At 46.7% G+C, this 15497-nt stretch overlaps 1 protein-coding gene across 7 annotated transcripts in view; it reads right to left on the reverse strand.

Annotated features, from left to right (window-relative positions):
* Nucleotides 1-15497, reverse strand: part of SH3PXD2A (SH3 and PX domains 2A) — a 248561-nt gene that overhangs the window by 113411 nt on the left and 119653 nt on the right. The window contains exon 1 of one of the 7 annotated variants that reach the window (XM_038141677.1): nt 9559-9670. The exons of the other annotated variants lie outside the window; for them this stretch is intronic. Coding sequence (XP_037997605.1) covers nt 9559-9560 — 2 coding nt within the window. The 5' untranslated portion in view covers nt 9561-9670. Of the gene's footprint in view, nt 1-9558; nt 9671-15497 lie in introns of those variants that run through there. 7 annotated transcript variants of the gene reach the window in all.

Below are 15497 nucleotides of genomic sequence, written 5' to 3' on the forward strand. Positions count from 1 at the left end.
GCAGTCACTGCCAGGCTGACACAGCCTGCTGGTACTCCTCAAACCCCTGGAAGAAATGCTGCCTGACAGCTGCTTTCTATCCCCCGTGCTTTGGCCCCACCGTGTCCCCGCGAGCGGCTTTTACAGCCCTGCTTAGACATGTACCAACGATGTATCAAGATGAGTAACGGACTAAAAACAAAAATACGGGGTGATCAGGAGCTCCACAAAGCTGCTTGTAAATCAGCTGAAAGTGGCATGTTTCCATAATAAACAATCAGTTATCGCGTTGCTCTGCTCCCACCGAGCAGCGTGTGCGGGGAAAGAGCCGCGCTCCATCTGCCGGCTGCGCCCAGCATCCGCCGGGATGCTGCTCTCTCCCACGGAGGCCAGGCACCATCAGTTCCTTCCTGAACGGTGGCAACATCTGTGCCAGCACCCCCCGTGAAGCGAGACCAGCTCTGTCAGGATTTACACTGATATAGAATAAAAGCGACAGCACCTGTGTGAGAGGTGCTGGGCTGTGGCTGGCACAGGGCCGTGGAGAAACTCTTCCCAGCTGGGACTGAGAAGTCACTGCTGTCACCTCCGTGAGACCCAATCCATCACCGTGCACAAAGGATGCAACAAGGCACGTTGGGTTCAGTGGGTGGGAAGCAGTCTGGGAACCAAAAGGTTTGTATTGCTGCTACAGGCAACAACTCCTTTGCTTCCCTTGCCCTGACAACCTTTTTCCAATATCCCTGGACAAGCAGGGCTCCATAACAGCTCCATAACAGCTGTCTACCTTCCAGAAGGTCTTCAGGTGAAATGTATTTGTCTTAATATACTTGATGATGACATGGTAAAACTGTTGATACCTGAAAATACAAATGCATACAGATACATGCAGCTGGCAAGAATCTGGGATGGCACATGCATGCTATGTATGCTCACCTATTTAGTGTTTGTAAAATATGTATTTCCAAAGGAAACGGTCAGTGACACTACCCAGCAGGACTTTGGGAAGTCCAAATGAGAGAGCAGAATCACTGTGTTACCCATCAGTCACAAGTGACCTCTGCTGGGGGTTGCCTTGAGAGCTAAAACACAGCCTAAGCCATGAACAGGGAGACCAAGCAGCTCCCTTCAAGCAAATCTGCACCAAAGAGAGGATGTGAATTCAGGACTTCTTCACCCTTTCCTCCCATTCATCCCATGAGTCCTGTCACACACAGCCCTATCCAACAAGGCTCCCACTAGGCAGAGACCCTGCCCCTCCAGCAGCAACAGCAGGCACAGGGCACCTCAAACCTGCATCAAACAGCCTGTTCCTGCTAATTACATTGTGCCAGCTAATGGGCTCTAAAAGCCTAATTCCTGACTTATTTTTCCTACGTCACTTTTAATATAATGGGGACAAAACAGCTCACATCATTGTTTTTGAGGTATCAGGCACTTTAATTTCTTGCTAATCTCCAAGCAGTCATAGCCCTTTTGATGTTTCATCCATATTTTAAAAGGATGTGGCAGTTCTGACAGTTTAGAAATGTGCATGCAATTATGAATGCTAATAAAATTAACAGTGAAAGACTCATACTTGGATCACAAATCCAGCTCTCTTTCAACTCAAGCTCTCCTTGGAGGCTTCCAAGTAAATGGGTCAGATAGCAGCACAAAACTCCAGATAAAGAGAACTAATGCTTAAGTGATAGAAAAGACCAACAAAATTCTTCAAAAAGCCCTGACTAGGCACTGTCAGAGGGATTAAAGACAGGAGCAGCTCCCTAGCTATTAGATGTCAGGGTCAAATTTCATGTCGGGTTAACTTGTGGTGGAGTTACCCTGGGGATGGGAAGGATTTGCATCAATGATGAACTGCAAGTGAGTCTCACCCCTGTGCTGAGTGCAGCTTCAGGATTAGTGCCTGCACCCCCTGCACAGCACACACACACACAGAGCAAGGGATGAAAAATTCATGATCAAGTTTATGGCAAAGCTCCCACTGAGGATCAAAGCTGCCGCCCCCAGCAAAACTCAGTGGCCCCAGCCAGCTTCACATGCTGCCTTCTTGAATTTTCTAACATGGGAAAGGACATCAAAAGCCTTGAAAAGGAAAAAGCACATCTCCAAGGAACACCACCTTAAGCAGACAGGCATTATTGAGAATAAGGGGGAGGGGTTTGTCAGCACTCCACAAACACCATTGACACAAAACCAGTCAGTTTCCCAGAAAAGAAAAAAACCTCACTTGTCCAAATCCAGCAACAATTAGCCCAGGGACATCCCATTTGAAGCTGGCACTGACAGAGCCAGGAATGCTCGGCACCTGTGAGGACACACCAGTTGGTACAAATTTCATCAATTCAAGTCAGTGGACTGAGACTGGTGCCTCTTCTCAGAAGCTTTGAGGAAATTTCTCTTCCCAGAGCTGGGAGATCACAGGCAGTTGGCTCAAATCAGAGCCTTGTCAGCCCATAGCTCTGCAAGCTGGATCAGCATCTCCACTGCTGGTGGGTGTTCCCAGCTTTTCCTAGGACACTGACTCACCTGTGCAGAGTAAGGAGGCACTTTGCTCAGCTGCAGCCTCTCCTGTGAGGAGACATCCTGTGGCCAAGATAAGCTGCTGCCCCCAAGAGCTCAGCTGGGAACTGCTCTGGGTGCTGCTGGATGGTGGGTGGGAGGACATAGGAAGGGCAGAGACCCCAGCTGTCCCAACAGCAGCTGGACATGGGTCCAGAACCAAGAGCTCTGCTGCTCAGGTTTTTCAGCTCATAATTACAAATATACATATTTTTCTCTTAAGACCATTTTACAAACAGTTCTTCACTCTGTGGCTTACAAATTGCCCATCTCTGGGTCAGATTGTTGCTTGCAACTGTAAAACATCAGAAGTTGCATAATTAAATCAGGTTAGTGAGGTCCCAGGCCCCTTTCCCAGTCCCCCAGTCATAGTCATTCTTTCCTTTACTCTATTGTTTAAATCTCTATTCTGCACAACTCCTGCCCTTGCACAGAGTCTTCCATTTCATCTGCAAATGAAGAGTAATTTTCCTTCAGAGCAGCAATTGGAAAGCTTTGATTGGAAATTTGCCCTTGTTCCATCATTTTTCAAAAGTTTTGTGTTCCAACCTGCTCCCTGCTTCAAGTTAAATGGAGCAACATGGATAATGGTCTTACTGCAAGGCAGGAGCAGGGCCTGGCAGGGAATAGTTCAGCCTGGCTGACAAATTCCTGTAAGGACTGTATGTGGTCTGCAGGTTACCAGTGTGCTGGAGAGGGATGGATGGATGGATGGATGGATGGATGGATGGATGGATGGATGGATGGATGGATGGATGGATGGATGGATGGATGGATGGATGGATGGATGGATGGATGGATGGATGGATGGGAAATACAGGACATGCAGAGGCAGTCTCTACCATCTAGGGAAGAGCTGTGTCTGGAAAGCTGTGGGGGGAAAGACCTGCCCTGAGCTTTGCTAAGGAGCATCAGTGCGATGAGGCAGCAGTCCAAGGGAGCTGCAGCAGATGTGGGGTGGGGTTTAATCCTTCCTGGGTCAAGCAAGGAGGCCAAAACTTAGATTAATGTACAATGTGTCAGGCTACACATGCAATGCCCTGGCAATACTATTTGGAAACAAACACCCAGATTAGGTGCTGACAACTCCCCTAACAGGATCACACAGGAAATCTGGCCAGAAGAGCTGTCACTGACTTTCACAGCCAAAAACATCAGCAAGCCAGTGACACCTTCCACACTGAAGCTGTGCCGAGCATCCTGGCATAGCCAAAGTTGGGGATGAGGAAGGTTTTCCTTTCCAAGTTGGCTCTTTAGCTTAGTGGAGCAGGAGCAAGGAGAGCCTGGTGATCTGCACAGCTTCCCAGGCCTGCAGAGATGATTCAGTCTAGTACCAAGTATTAAGGAGACAATTAGATAATCTTCAATCTCTTCCATATGCTTACAAATGTCTGATCCAGGTGTGGTTCTGGAGTTGTTAGTATTGATGTCCAAGACTGCAAGTCTGCTTCTTTCCCATTCCCTCGTCAAGTCTTAGATGAAATGGTATTAAATGCCAAAAAATTACTATCATACGACTGATGGAAAAAGATAGGGCGGTAACACCTAATAAGAAGCCAGGTGGAAAAGCTATTTCATATCTGTTCATAGCAATATGTCACAGCTTTCCCACTGCTGTCTAGAGGAATTTCTGCTCTCCGGAGCACGAGAGCCAAGAGAGCTTCACCAGGTGAGCATGGCAAGGGGGTGAGGCAGAGCATATCCCTGGAGAAAGCAGAACTCACACACCACCATGTCCAAAATTCAAGCAAACCAAATGCATTTTTTTCCAACTCAGCTAGTGTTTTTTGCGCCACAATAAATTCATGTAAAGCACCATCTCCCCACAACGTGGCAGTAGCTGCCTGCAGAGCCCGTGACTCAGAGCCTTCCTAATTCCAACCCTTGCCATCAAGTGGAGCTGTTTATAGTGGATGCTACAAGCTGTGCAACAAATATGGCTTTGCAAGAGGGTTGGAGAATTCTGCAAAAAGCACCAAGTGCAAACCTTAAAAATTTTAAGTTATCATCAGACATAGGGATAGTGAACCATGGCTGTGGTAGGACTGTACACATCACATACACACGAGAGCAAAATACTATTTCCTGCATCAAACAGCTTTTGACACATAAAGGACTTTTGGCTAAGTTTTGTGTGAAAACCTGCCAGAAATCCCTGCCCTCTGGGGCAACGTTGAACACAGAGCATTTTGTGAACAGGGGACAGATGTGCCTGTTAATGTCCCTGGCTGCTCTCCAACTGAGGAAGTCCCTCTCCTGGCTTTCTTGGAAGAGGACACAAGGCAGGTGAAACCCTGCCTGCCCTGCTGGGAGCTATTTGTTGTACCAGCTATTGCTGGTGAAAGATGCCAGACTGAAGTGGCCTCTCCCAGGTGAAGCTCTTTGTAAAACAGATGCCAGCAATGGGAGGGAGACACTGGACACCCAATTTCACAGCTTTCCCCACACACTACCTGCAGCAGTGGGAGCTGCAAATGCAGCTGTGCTCCCAGGCAGCCTGGTGCTCCCTCTCATGAGGCTTGGATGGCATTTCCCTCAGCGCTGCCGAGCCACGAGGCCTCGTCTTTCTGGGACACGCCAGTATCTGCAGGCAGGGCTGGCAGGGCCCTGTGCTGGGCTTAGGGAGGTTCCAGTGCTGGGGTAGAGCTGCAGGGTGAGCAGGGTGGGGGGCTCAGGAAAGTGGCATGGGCTTCTCTCCAGCTGCCCCCAGCAGGGCTGCTCTCCTGTGATAAGAACCATCCCTCAGCTCAGCTCCGCTGCAGGAAGTTTGTTCCTGTCACCCCATTTCCCACCTCCCTCCCCTCTCTCTGCAGGTTGAGGAGGTCGCAGCCCTGGAATGTGCAGAGGAAGAAGGGGCACAGGAGCAGGCTGTCTCTGCCACCCTCTCCCTAGCCGGCCCCCAGTGCCTGTGGCAGGACCCTGCAGCAATGTGCTCACAGAGAGGAAAGCCTAAGAGCAGCTCTGGAGGTTTGGTTGCCTTCTGAGGTCTGCAGCAGGCTGTTTGTGGACAAACAAGCCATCCCCATTATAAATCCTTTCTTTATTCCATTCTGTTCCCCCACCCTTCTGCCAGTTTGTCCCTGGCCCTGTGCTGGGCAGTACAAACAGCTGATTCAACACCCAGCAATACAGAGGAAGAGGTGGGAGCCCAAGAGCTGCCCGTGCTTGACACAGGACTCTGCTGGCAAAAATAAATTCTCTCCACTTTGAGACCTCCTCCACAAGCACATCTCCCCACAAAGTGGATCCTCTGCATCCCCTGATGCTCACTCCTCCCCATGCTGAAGAGCAACAAATGAACATTTCCATTCTTTCTCATATGGGTCACTGGGTTGAATGAGAGGAGGCAGAATGTTTCTCAGCTCCCAGGTCAGCACTTTGCAATGCCTCTGTTTCTGTGAGTTCTACACAGGTAGGTTCAAACCTTTCCTCCAGGTCAAAACAGCAGAACCCACCAGGTGCAGCAGCAGAAGCAGGATGTAGAGTGGTGCAGAGCTGAGTAATAAAGTGCCCCACCTCATACCTCCCAAAAATGCCTAGGGATTGATGTATCCCCAGGGTAACACAGTGATACCAACAGCATTATCACGCATGGCGTCTGCCCAGCAATGTTACACAACCCCTGCAAGGCTGCTCACTGTGCCAAACACCATGTCTGCCCTTGCAGCAAGAACCAAGAGTTTGTTGCAGGACCTTCCCCAAGTGTTAGACTTTGCTGGCAACCTGTGGGGAGGTGGTTCCCCGCCTCTATCTCCCTCATTGCAGTTTAAGGAAAGTCCTTACAGCAGAGCACAGGGAGAACTTCAGGTGCTTGCTGGGTTTGGGAAGCCAATTGCAAGCCAGAATTATTACTTTCCTATTATTTCCTATTATTTACTATTATTATTTCCCCAATTCAACCAGCCAGGGCTGGGTGAAGCTGTTGGTATCATGCAAGCCCACCACAACCAGTGTGTTAGTGCTACCCATTATTTACATTTATCCTTCCCACGTTGCTGCTTGACCCAAAAGATGTCAACAGCCTCAAGAGAGGAGAATGCAACAGAAGAGATTTCTTCTGTAAATGACCTTGCACCAAATGTATTAATGTTCTACAGGTCACAGGAAAAACCTCTTTCCAGAGAAAAATGGTTCTAAAGGTTCTGTGAGGATCAAAAGATGCTGTCTTTTCTTGCCTTGCTTCTTTTAGTTGCCCAAACACTACGGTATCACTGAATGTTCCCTTGCTCCTGAGGACCAAGATCCACAGCATAAACACTTCCATACCCAAGTGGGTCGCAGCTGTGTGCTGTCACTCCTTCTCCCAGCACACAGCATCCAGCATCAGGGACCTACCATAAACAATTCCCTAAATGTGGTTGCAGTAGTTACCTGAGGTTTTGCTCCTATCTCAGCACAGCCAGAAGTAACCCACATTTTAATCCTTAGCCTGAAGCAACAGGGAAGGAAGAGAAAGATATCAATTTTTGCAGCCAGGAGCACTCTTACTCCAGCTACAAGCACATATTTTCTCCACTTCTTTCTTTTTAAGCAATTTTTCCAATGGTGCAACCTTTGAGCTGACACAGAGTGGATATCTGAGATTTAGTCTTGATAAAAATCAAATAAATAAAAAGCAATAAGAGTTGGCTTTGCAGTGTCAAATTCAGCTCTCCAGAGGCAAAGGACCAACTCAGATTCCCAGTGCTTCCAGTCTTCCCCCCACTCTTCCCAGTCTCATCTCCATCTCCCAATGCCTCTGTGAAGCCTCTACTATTTCAGCGTGTCCCCCAGCAAAGAGCAATTACTGATGGCACATCAGCCCTAATGGCCAGCCCTAGCTTGGGCCAGCATGTCTGCTGCAGAAACCAAAACCTGTTTCTGCCCCAAACTTGCAACTGGAATAGCCCGACAGGGCAGAGGTGAGAGAGCAGAAACCCCAAGCTGAAGAAGGCAGTGTTGGCAGCAAGCTCAGCTGTGAGCCCCGATCTTCCTTGGTTAGTGGGGTTAGAGGTGGAAGGGAAGTGATGGTCCTGGAGGGACTGCCTGGAGCAGAGGCGAACTGGCCCAGTGGAGGGAAGCCCAGAGCTGAACTGCAGGCCATTCTCTGAGGGTCCAAAGGTCTTGGCTTGGCTGCTTTACAGCTGTTAGGGCTGGCTACAGTTTGGCTGTTTTTAATCTGCAGTTTCTTCCCTCAATCCAGTCAGAATGCAAGAGAAAAAGGATGTGAATTAACAGGACCATGGCATGTTCCCTGCGAGCTGCTGGGACTATGGCACCAGAGGCGGCCTGGGCCAGGTACCACTTTCACACCACTGTCCCTCAAACACAAGTCCTGCCCCTGCTCCCACCAGCTGGAGTCTGGCTGTCTGATGTGTGATCTCCAGGAGCAATGCAGCCTTGACTCTTAGGCAGAGTCTGCAGGTGATTTCTCACTTACAGCGACCCAGGTGACTTTTGCCCTGCTATGCATCCACTGATTCCTTAAAGTCTTGTCCTGAGTCCCACTGGCAATCAGAGCAGACCTTGCCACATGCAGCAGCAGAAGCACAGAGGAAATACATAGGAAGTCCAATCCTTTCTATTAGTGTTTCAGAAAGGGGAGAATTGCTGCAAGAATCCTGTACTGAATCCAAGAAATTGCAACTCTCTGCTTCTTATTTCTGCCTCTGCAACCTTAGATCAAATGGCATTTAGAAACCAACAGAACACGGCTGAAGGTCCTTACAACCTGCAAAGCTCAACCAAGAAACTCATCTCCAAATGCTGGCAAAGGCTGCCCCAGCTCTAATGATCCCCTTGGAGGCTCTTCTGCCTCTCAGCTAAGCACAGCAATACTGCGTTACATTTATTCAGACCATATGTAATACACACAAGAGCCCATAAAAGCTTAAACAGCACAATAAACATTTGGAAAAGCACAGTGACCAGATTTATGGATTTGGATACCTGCCAGCATGACCCACCAGAATCAGATCCTTAAGTTTTTGTGTAAGTCCAAGACATACACACAACACAAACACAAATGTGCTGTTATCCTTGGAAAAAAAGATAAACAGCCCCCAAAGCCCATCCCCAGCACTGGAACATGATGGCCTTTCACTGTGTCTGATTGGACTTTGTTTAAATCAAAGCCATAAAGAAGGTCTTGGCGAGGAGAAATAAATGTAGCACAACAAAACTTCACCCCAGAGCACACTGTAAAACTGACAAAGAGGGAAAGACAAAAAGATTTAGACACCTAATTTCCACTGAAGGGGAGACGAGTCCTGCTGTAGAAAAAGAGCTGCACTTTGCCAAATTCCAAGAAACTTTTTGTACAAAGTTTTCTCCACAGGGATGATGTGATACCTCCTGTGCCACCTACCAGTTTGGAGGAAGGGGGTGATGGCTCAGCAGAACAGAAAATGTGTGAAATGATGACAGATCCCAGGGCGTGCAAAACATTTTTACCCAAGGAACTGCAAAAACCTTGAGCTTTGAGTCCAAATGATTTTGGGATAGTGGGAGAGCAAGGCACCAATGGGACGTAGAAGTTTCTCTATTTACCAAGCTTAAGAACAGATGAAAGAGTTTCAGTTTCCTGGCTTTTTGGGCATTTTATGGCACTGAGGTTTTTTTACCTCTTTTACATTTAATAACATCTATGGCTAAACACAGTATTTTGAGTACCTACACCCCCTTCATTTCACAGAGATACTTCACAAGCAGGATTTAGCACAGTCGTGAGCATCCAGTGCTCAAGACAGAAACCAGGAGTCCTGGAGCATGTTTGGTGCCCTCATCCAGGGCAGAACCCCATCCCCAGACTTAAAGCAAAAGGAAAGAGATAAAAGAACAACACAAGATACTGCTTTTGAGAAACCTGCCTCATTTGTTATGATAAAGGAGAGCATTACGGATTAGCTGGCAATACACGGAAGGAGTTGCCCACCTCCCACGCATAATTTCCCACAAAGTGTTTTTACAAGTTTAAGATGAGCTGCTACATAAAGTTATACAAAAGAAAGACTAAAACTTGATGACAGATTTACTTACATAAGGCTCAGGATGTGATGATGCCCTCGCTGTTAAAGGACCAGCTCAGAAGCACTGCTCTGCTTTGCTCATTGAACTGCAGAAAAAGGCTGTTTGTGTTTATCTGCTGCTCTGGGAGGTGGGTTGTGACTGAGAACAAAAGCCACATGCAAGAATGGGCACATTCTCTCACCCACTGGCACGGGCACACTCAGGAACGGCTTTGCTTAGGACAAGGTCTGTCTGCAGCACCAGTGGCCACAGAGGACAGAGCAGGGGGGCTCTGGTCAGAATGCTGCAGGTGCCAGCTGCTAGGAAGGTCATACATTTAGTGACCACAGAATTAGTGAGAAGATACAGACTAGTAAAGGGTCCTGTGGGAGGAAAAGATGTGTTGAAGCAAGGGCCACATGGTGTGGGTAAATGGAGTATGTGCCTAGGGAATGTCTTAGTATCCTCTGGGAAGGAGGACTGGCAGTTAAAGGTCTGTGCAAGGTGGCTGTGCTCATGTCAGCCTGCAGGACAACTCACACAAGAGGAAGGGATGGGAAACACAGGACACACAGCAGGAGAACAAAGCCAGGGGAAGAGCAATACATTGTTGACACATCCCTCTTTCACCCCCTTGGGAAGGAAAGCTCTGCTCAAGCTCCAAAGTACACATCTGCCTGAGAGCTTGAACAGCCCCGGCTGAACCTCCTTGCACTAACAGGGGCTGGGGTACCTCCAGCACAAGCTGCCATCAGCAAGGACTGCAGGAAGGGACACAAAGGACAGTGGAGCAGGCAGCTGGAGCAAAGAGCAGAGGACACCAAGGGACACCAAGTGCTGGTTCTGGACAAGAACTTGCAGATGGAATAATCACAGCAAGCCAGGCCTGCAGCCCTACACAGACTGATTTCAAACAAAGTGTAGGCTCCTAAACAATTTATCTTCTACAGCAGACTGTGCTCCCAGTTCTTACAGAGACCTGTTGAGGAAGAAGAGGGAGATGCAGGTATCTATCAGCCCTCCTGCCTTCCTCCATGCTCACACTTTTAGAACTGCCATGGGGCAACTGGGCACACATGTGTGTTCTTCTTCCTCATCACAGCTACAGCCCACCCTGCTCTCTGTGCTGTCCTGGCATATACAGAAGTGTGGACTGGTTGTTGTCGCTTCTGCACAGGTATCTGCTGTTCATCTCAGGGGAAGGACTTCAGATCAGGCAATTCACCACAGTTTGGGGAAGAAGACAACAGGGTGAGATCAATCTTGAACTAAAGATCCCCCTTCACAGGCTGACAAGCAGGGGCTGAGTGTGTGGCTTTTGAGAGGACTGTGAGACCAGTGGTTGAAGCAGAGAATTCAAGGGCATCCTGAGACTAGTCCCCCTGAAACCTAGGGCAAACAGGTTCAATGTTTCTTTACCACATTTTCCTCAAATATAGAATTTTGCAAAAATTGACATTGAGGCTGACCTACTCCAGTAGATCCTGAAGTTATACATCAGCAAGTCAAACTGCTGGCATGCTAGGGGTGTTTGCAGAGGCAAATGGCAGAAAGTATGCCAAGAGTCTCAACATGAGGCTAAAATCCAGACCTTCTGGCTCCTGTTCTATCCTTGGTGACCTTTCAAAACCACTTTCATACTTTTGCTTCCCTGGTTCTAAAATAAAACCTGTATTTCACAGTCTAGCTGAGAGGGTTCATGTTTGGGCCATACCTCGAGGTGTAGAGTGAGATAAAGTCTATAGAAGGGCAATGCAGTACTATTGCCACTGCTAATACTGGATAACTTACATGATGCTTTCTTTTTAGTATTATTATTAGGAACAATCCCTGGGAAGATTTTGGTTTCACTAAAAAAAGAAATAAGATAGATTATAGACAGCTAGGGACAAAAATAATCTGTTCCCATGTGGTTTGTGCTATTTAAAGGGACAAAATACCTATTCTTGAAAAGACCAGTTTCAGAAGACAAACAACTGACATCTGTCAGCATAAAGAAATTTGGAAAAATAGACTTAATACCATTTTCCAGAAACTTTAGCTGTGCCTGAGATGACCCACAGTACAGCAGCAAGCGGGTGGAAGCATGCCCTGTGTGACATAGCCCAGCCATTTCTTCTGTCAGTACACATGAAGGGAGTAGTTTTTCTAATCAATTTTTAGACGAGGATCTTGGTTTCAAGCCAGGAGGTTGAAGGGTGAACAGAGCACCACAGGGCTTGGTGCATAGGGAGAGTATTTTGAGCCACGTTCCCACATTTCTGTTCACTGTCCCAGCTACGATCAGGTGGAAAAAAAGCAATGCCGTCTGTTCAGCCTGAATTCCACTTCCAAGTAATGGGCTGAGTTCTCTTCTGCTGAAGTATCTGGTGGTTGGACAGAAGCCACTGAGCTAACAACATCTGTGCCTCACAATGAACAACAGTTGGAGGCACCAAGAAACTGGCACAGAGTGTGAATTTGCCCCAGACGGCACGAGATAAAGCAAGAAAGTCTTATTCCTCCTGCATTCCTTCTGCATCCTCCATGGCCATCTGCTGGGGAAAGCTGTCTGCTGGAATCCAGAGATGCAACGATGGGCTGAGGTGAGCGTGAGGCTGGAGCTGGAGAACGTGAGCAGACTGAGCAGACGGACACAGCTGTGAGTACACAGATTTCCCAAAACAGGAACCAGGGCAGGATCACTTTTGGTTCAGACATGTCCTGACCCTTATGCAACTGCAGTGAAGCATTGATCTTGTCCTGGTCTGGAACCTGGAGGTAATTTAGAGATGTCCACAAAGTGGAAAATCCCAAGCCACAGACTGGAGCTAGTTTGTGTGGGTTTATATCTTTGTGTTTTGCTCTGGGGCCAGCTAAAACTGCAGCAAAAACATTGGTAAAGACAGAAGGACACGTTCAATTAGTGCTGCTGCTGCCCATACAGTTCCTGTCACTAACAATCAGTGGGAAGTCAGTGAGAGATCTCAGACACAGCATTCAGAGGGAGATGCTCAGCACATCATCCACTGCTGTCTCATTTATTCCAAACACTTAAAACAAAATGTTGGGGCAACTAGAGAGAGAACAAGGCTGAACATAGAAAAGTAAATTTGCTTTTCTTTGTCTCTAATATTAATAGGCATATTATGTAATTTCCTTGGCTTACTGATCCAGCAACTCTAGTTACAAGACAGGATGGGATTTCCTTGAGGTCATTCCCCCAAACTGTGTGAGTTGTTATTTTCCTGGCTCACCCACAAACAGAATGGTTTGCTCTTCTGAAATACTAATGTCCAACTGTTGAAAGGTTTTGCCAATCAAAACATTGTGGCCTTACCCCATTTTAATAATCTAAGGCATCAATCTCCCCTTTAGTATTTGTTTGATGTGTCCTGCACCCTGCTGAAATATCCCCTCCAGACCTCCCTGAGCTCAGGCTCTGATTGAAGAGAGATGCCATGCATCAGGCCTGCAGCTCTCTCTCCGAAATGTTTAGCAGGGCATGGTGGTAAAATGTATTTATTTTCATGTATTGAGGAAAGACCATATATTCCAGTCTCTTTTTTCCCATCACTCAGAGATGGGCCTGAGGCCAAAACGGTGCTGCTAAGCTTGTTTTCTATTTAAAACCTTCATTTTTATTAATAACCCTTTACAGCCTACACACCAGCACGGCGGGAGTTGCATTTCCGTGTTATGTCATCGTGAACCGTTATGTATTTAATTCCTGTACCCACAAACCCATATGGACATCATTAAACACGCACCATACAGCATTAAAACTGTGTTCCATAAAGTGTGATTTAGTAAAAAAAAAAGAGCTATGAAGTGGGGATTTCTCTCTTTTTTTTTCCTAAGGTCATGGGAAAATGGAGAAGTAGGGGAGAGAGAAAAGGTTCAGCAGTGCTGCAGGTTAACTCACAGCTCTCCACGCCTGCAGACTGAAAATCCAGCCTGCTTTGTCCGCCACAGAAGATTAATTACCCAGGAACTCCAGGCTGGTGATGATGAATTTCTGTTTGGCAGAGCACAGAGACAACTTCTACAAAAATTACAGGTTACAAAACAGCAAAAAACCTTGGTGATTTTATTTCTGCCAGATTAGTTTTCCATGACTTCTCCTTTTCTCCCTGAGAGGTGCCTTTAGCAAGGCGAAAGAGCAGGTGTTCCCACATTGCTGAGGGTCAATTATCAGGGCCACTAACACGTATGAGGGGGGCACAGGGTTTGCTCCCAGTTTCTGTTCCAGCCTCAGACTAGCTCATCCTGGCTGTACTCTGTGCAAACAGCTAATCCAGCAATGAGGCAAGCAGTCTACCTTCTGTCATCCGTCTCTTATCTCATATGTGGTATTGGGGATGAAAAGACATGGGGAAGGGGGAAAGTGATAAAATAAATACATCAGAGAGCAAATAAAACCAATGAACAGAGCAGCACCAGAGGGACAAATAGAAGAAAAGTGTCGCAATGCTGGAGGAAACAGCACAGAACATATTGAGGAAGAAGAAAACAATATCCAAGGGATGTAAGGGTAAGGAAAAAAACCAAGCCAAAACAGAGATAGCTAAAAATGACACAAGAAAAGATATGCCAGCATGAGGCAGAAAAGCGGATACAGTCAGAGATAAAGCAGTCAGGTAAGAAAGCAAAAAGAAAGCAAGAGATAAAAACAAAGCACAATGTAAAAATGTCATGTAAAAGACTTAGGTACATATGTAGAATAGGAGACAATAAGCAAATTGCCTACAACACACCATCCAATGACCTAGTCCATTATACTGGAATGAGACCTGCCAAGCTCTGTTTGATGGATGAATTCCCTCTGCTCACGGAGCAAGCGCTGGCTGAAGTGAACAGACCACAGTGGAAATGGTATCTGACAGGATGTTTCAGCAAGCACAGCCAAACAAAGGTGCTCCACAAAGACTTGTGCTTGTGGCTTTCTCTCAGAGTGGCTGCTTTCCCTTATGGATACTGTATTGATGCTTCACTGATTTTACAGCTACAGAATTAAAAGCCCCCCTCAAGGATACAGATGAAGATACATATCTAATTGCTTTCATGCCCTTTTTAGTTGGGTTTTGGAATTTTTTAAATGAAAAGGTTGTAAAAATAAATGCATAAAAACAGCATCCAGGGCACACACAAATTATTTGCTATATCAAACCTCTAAACTATCAGGCCAATTAAGCCTTTCTCCTGTTTTGTGATATGTGTGTTTAAGAGTCTCCACAAGTAGATGTTACCTACCCTCCTCCCTAGTAAGCTGGGGACTTATTGCAGTCAAAATTGTTGTGTTGGCCCCAAAACCTGTGTGAACATACTCCATACCTGCCCATCTCCAGGTAAGAAAGAAGAATTAACATGATTTGTAAAGGGGGCTACTGATGAATGAACCTCCTTTGTATCCCAACCCTCTCTAGAATTTTTATTCCCATCAAGCATACATACACATGCATACACACACAAATAACTCTGGGTGCACATGTGCTCCTGTTGAATTCAATACAGCTCCTCACTGTGTAGAAAACTACCCCCATGCATTAATGTCTGGGGGAGGAGGAGGCTGCTCTCAGGATGAGGCTGACAGCAAGTTTAATGTTATCTAGCTGCATTACTCTCGAGGTGAAATGTTTTTGACATGTGTCTCTGTTGGGCTGTGTCCTACTTCATTCAAAACCAGGAATTTGCTTTGAAGTTTTGAAAATAAAGCCTTAAAAGAAGAAACAGACGTGACTGGCAAAACTTTTTCAGGAAACTTGCAAAGGACCACTAGAGCTGTAAGCTGTTAAATGGGTTTATTTTTGTCTGTTTTGGGTAAGTCCTCTTTTAAACTGACCATCACGTATTCTACTTACATGGTTCCGAGGCATATGAGTATATCTGAGCTGAATGAATCTGAAGTGGAGATAAGACTGGAGATTTTCTGAGCATATCTTCGGATAGACAAAATCATATCAGAAAGCAACGTTTGTTTGTTAAAGCCC

Source organism: Motacilla alba, chromosome 6 (genome assembly GCF_015832195.1).
Source record: "Motacilla alba alba isolate MOTALB_02 chromosome 6, Motacilla_alba_V1.0_pri, whole genome shotgun sequence".
Taxonomy (NCBI): Eukaryota; Metazoa; Chordata; class Aves; order Passeriformes; family Motacillidae; genus Motacilla; species Motacilla alba.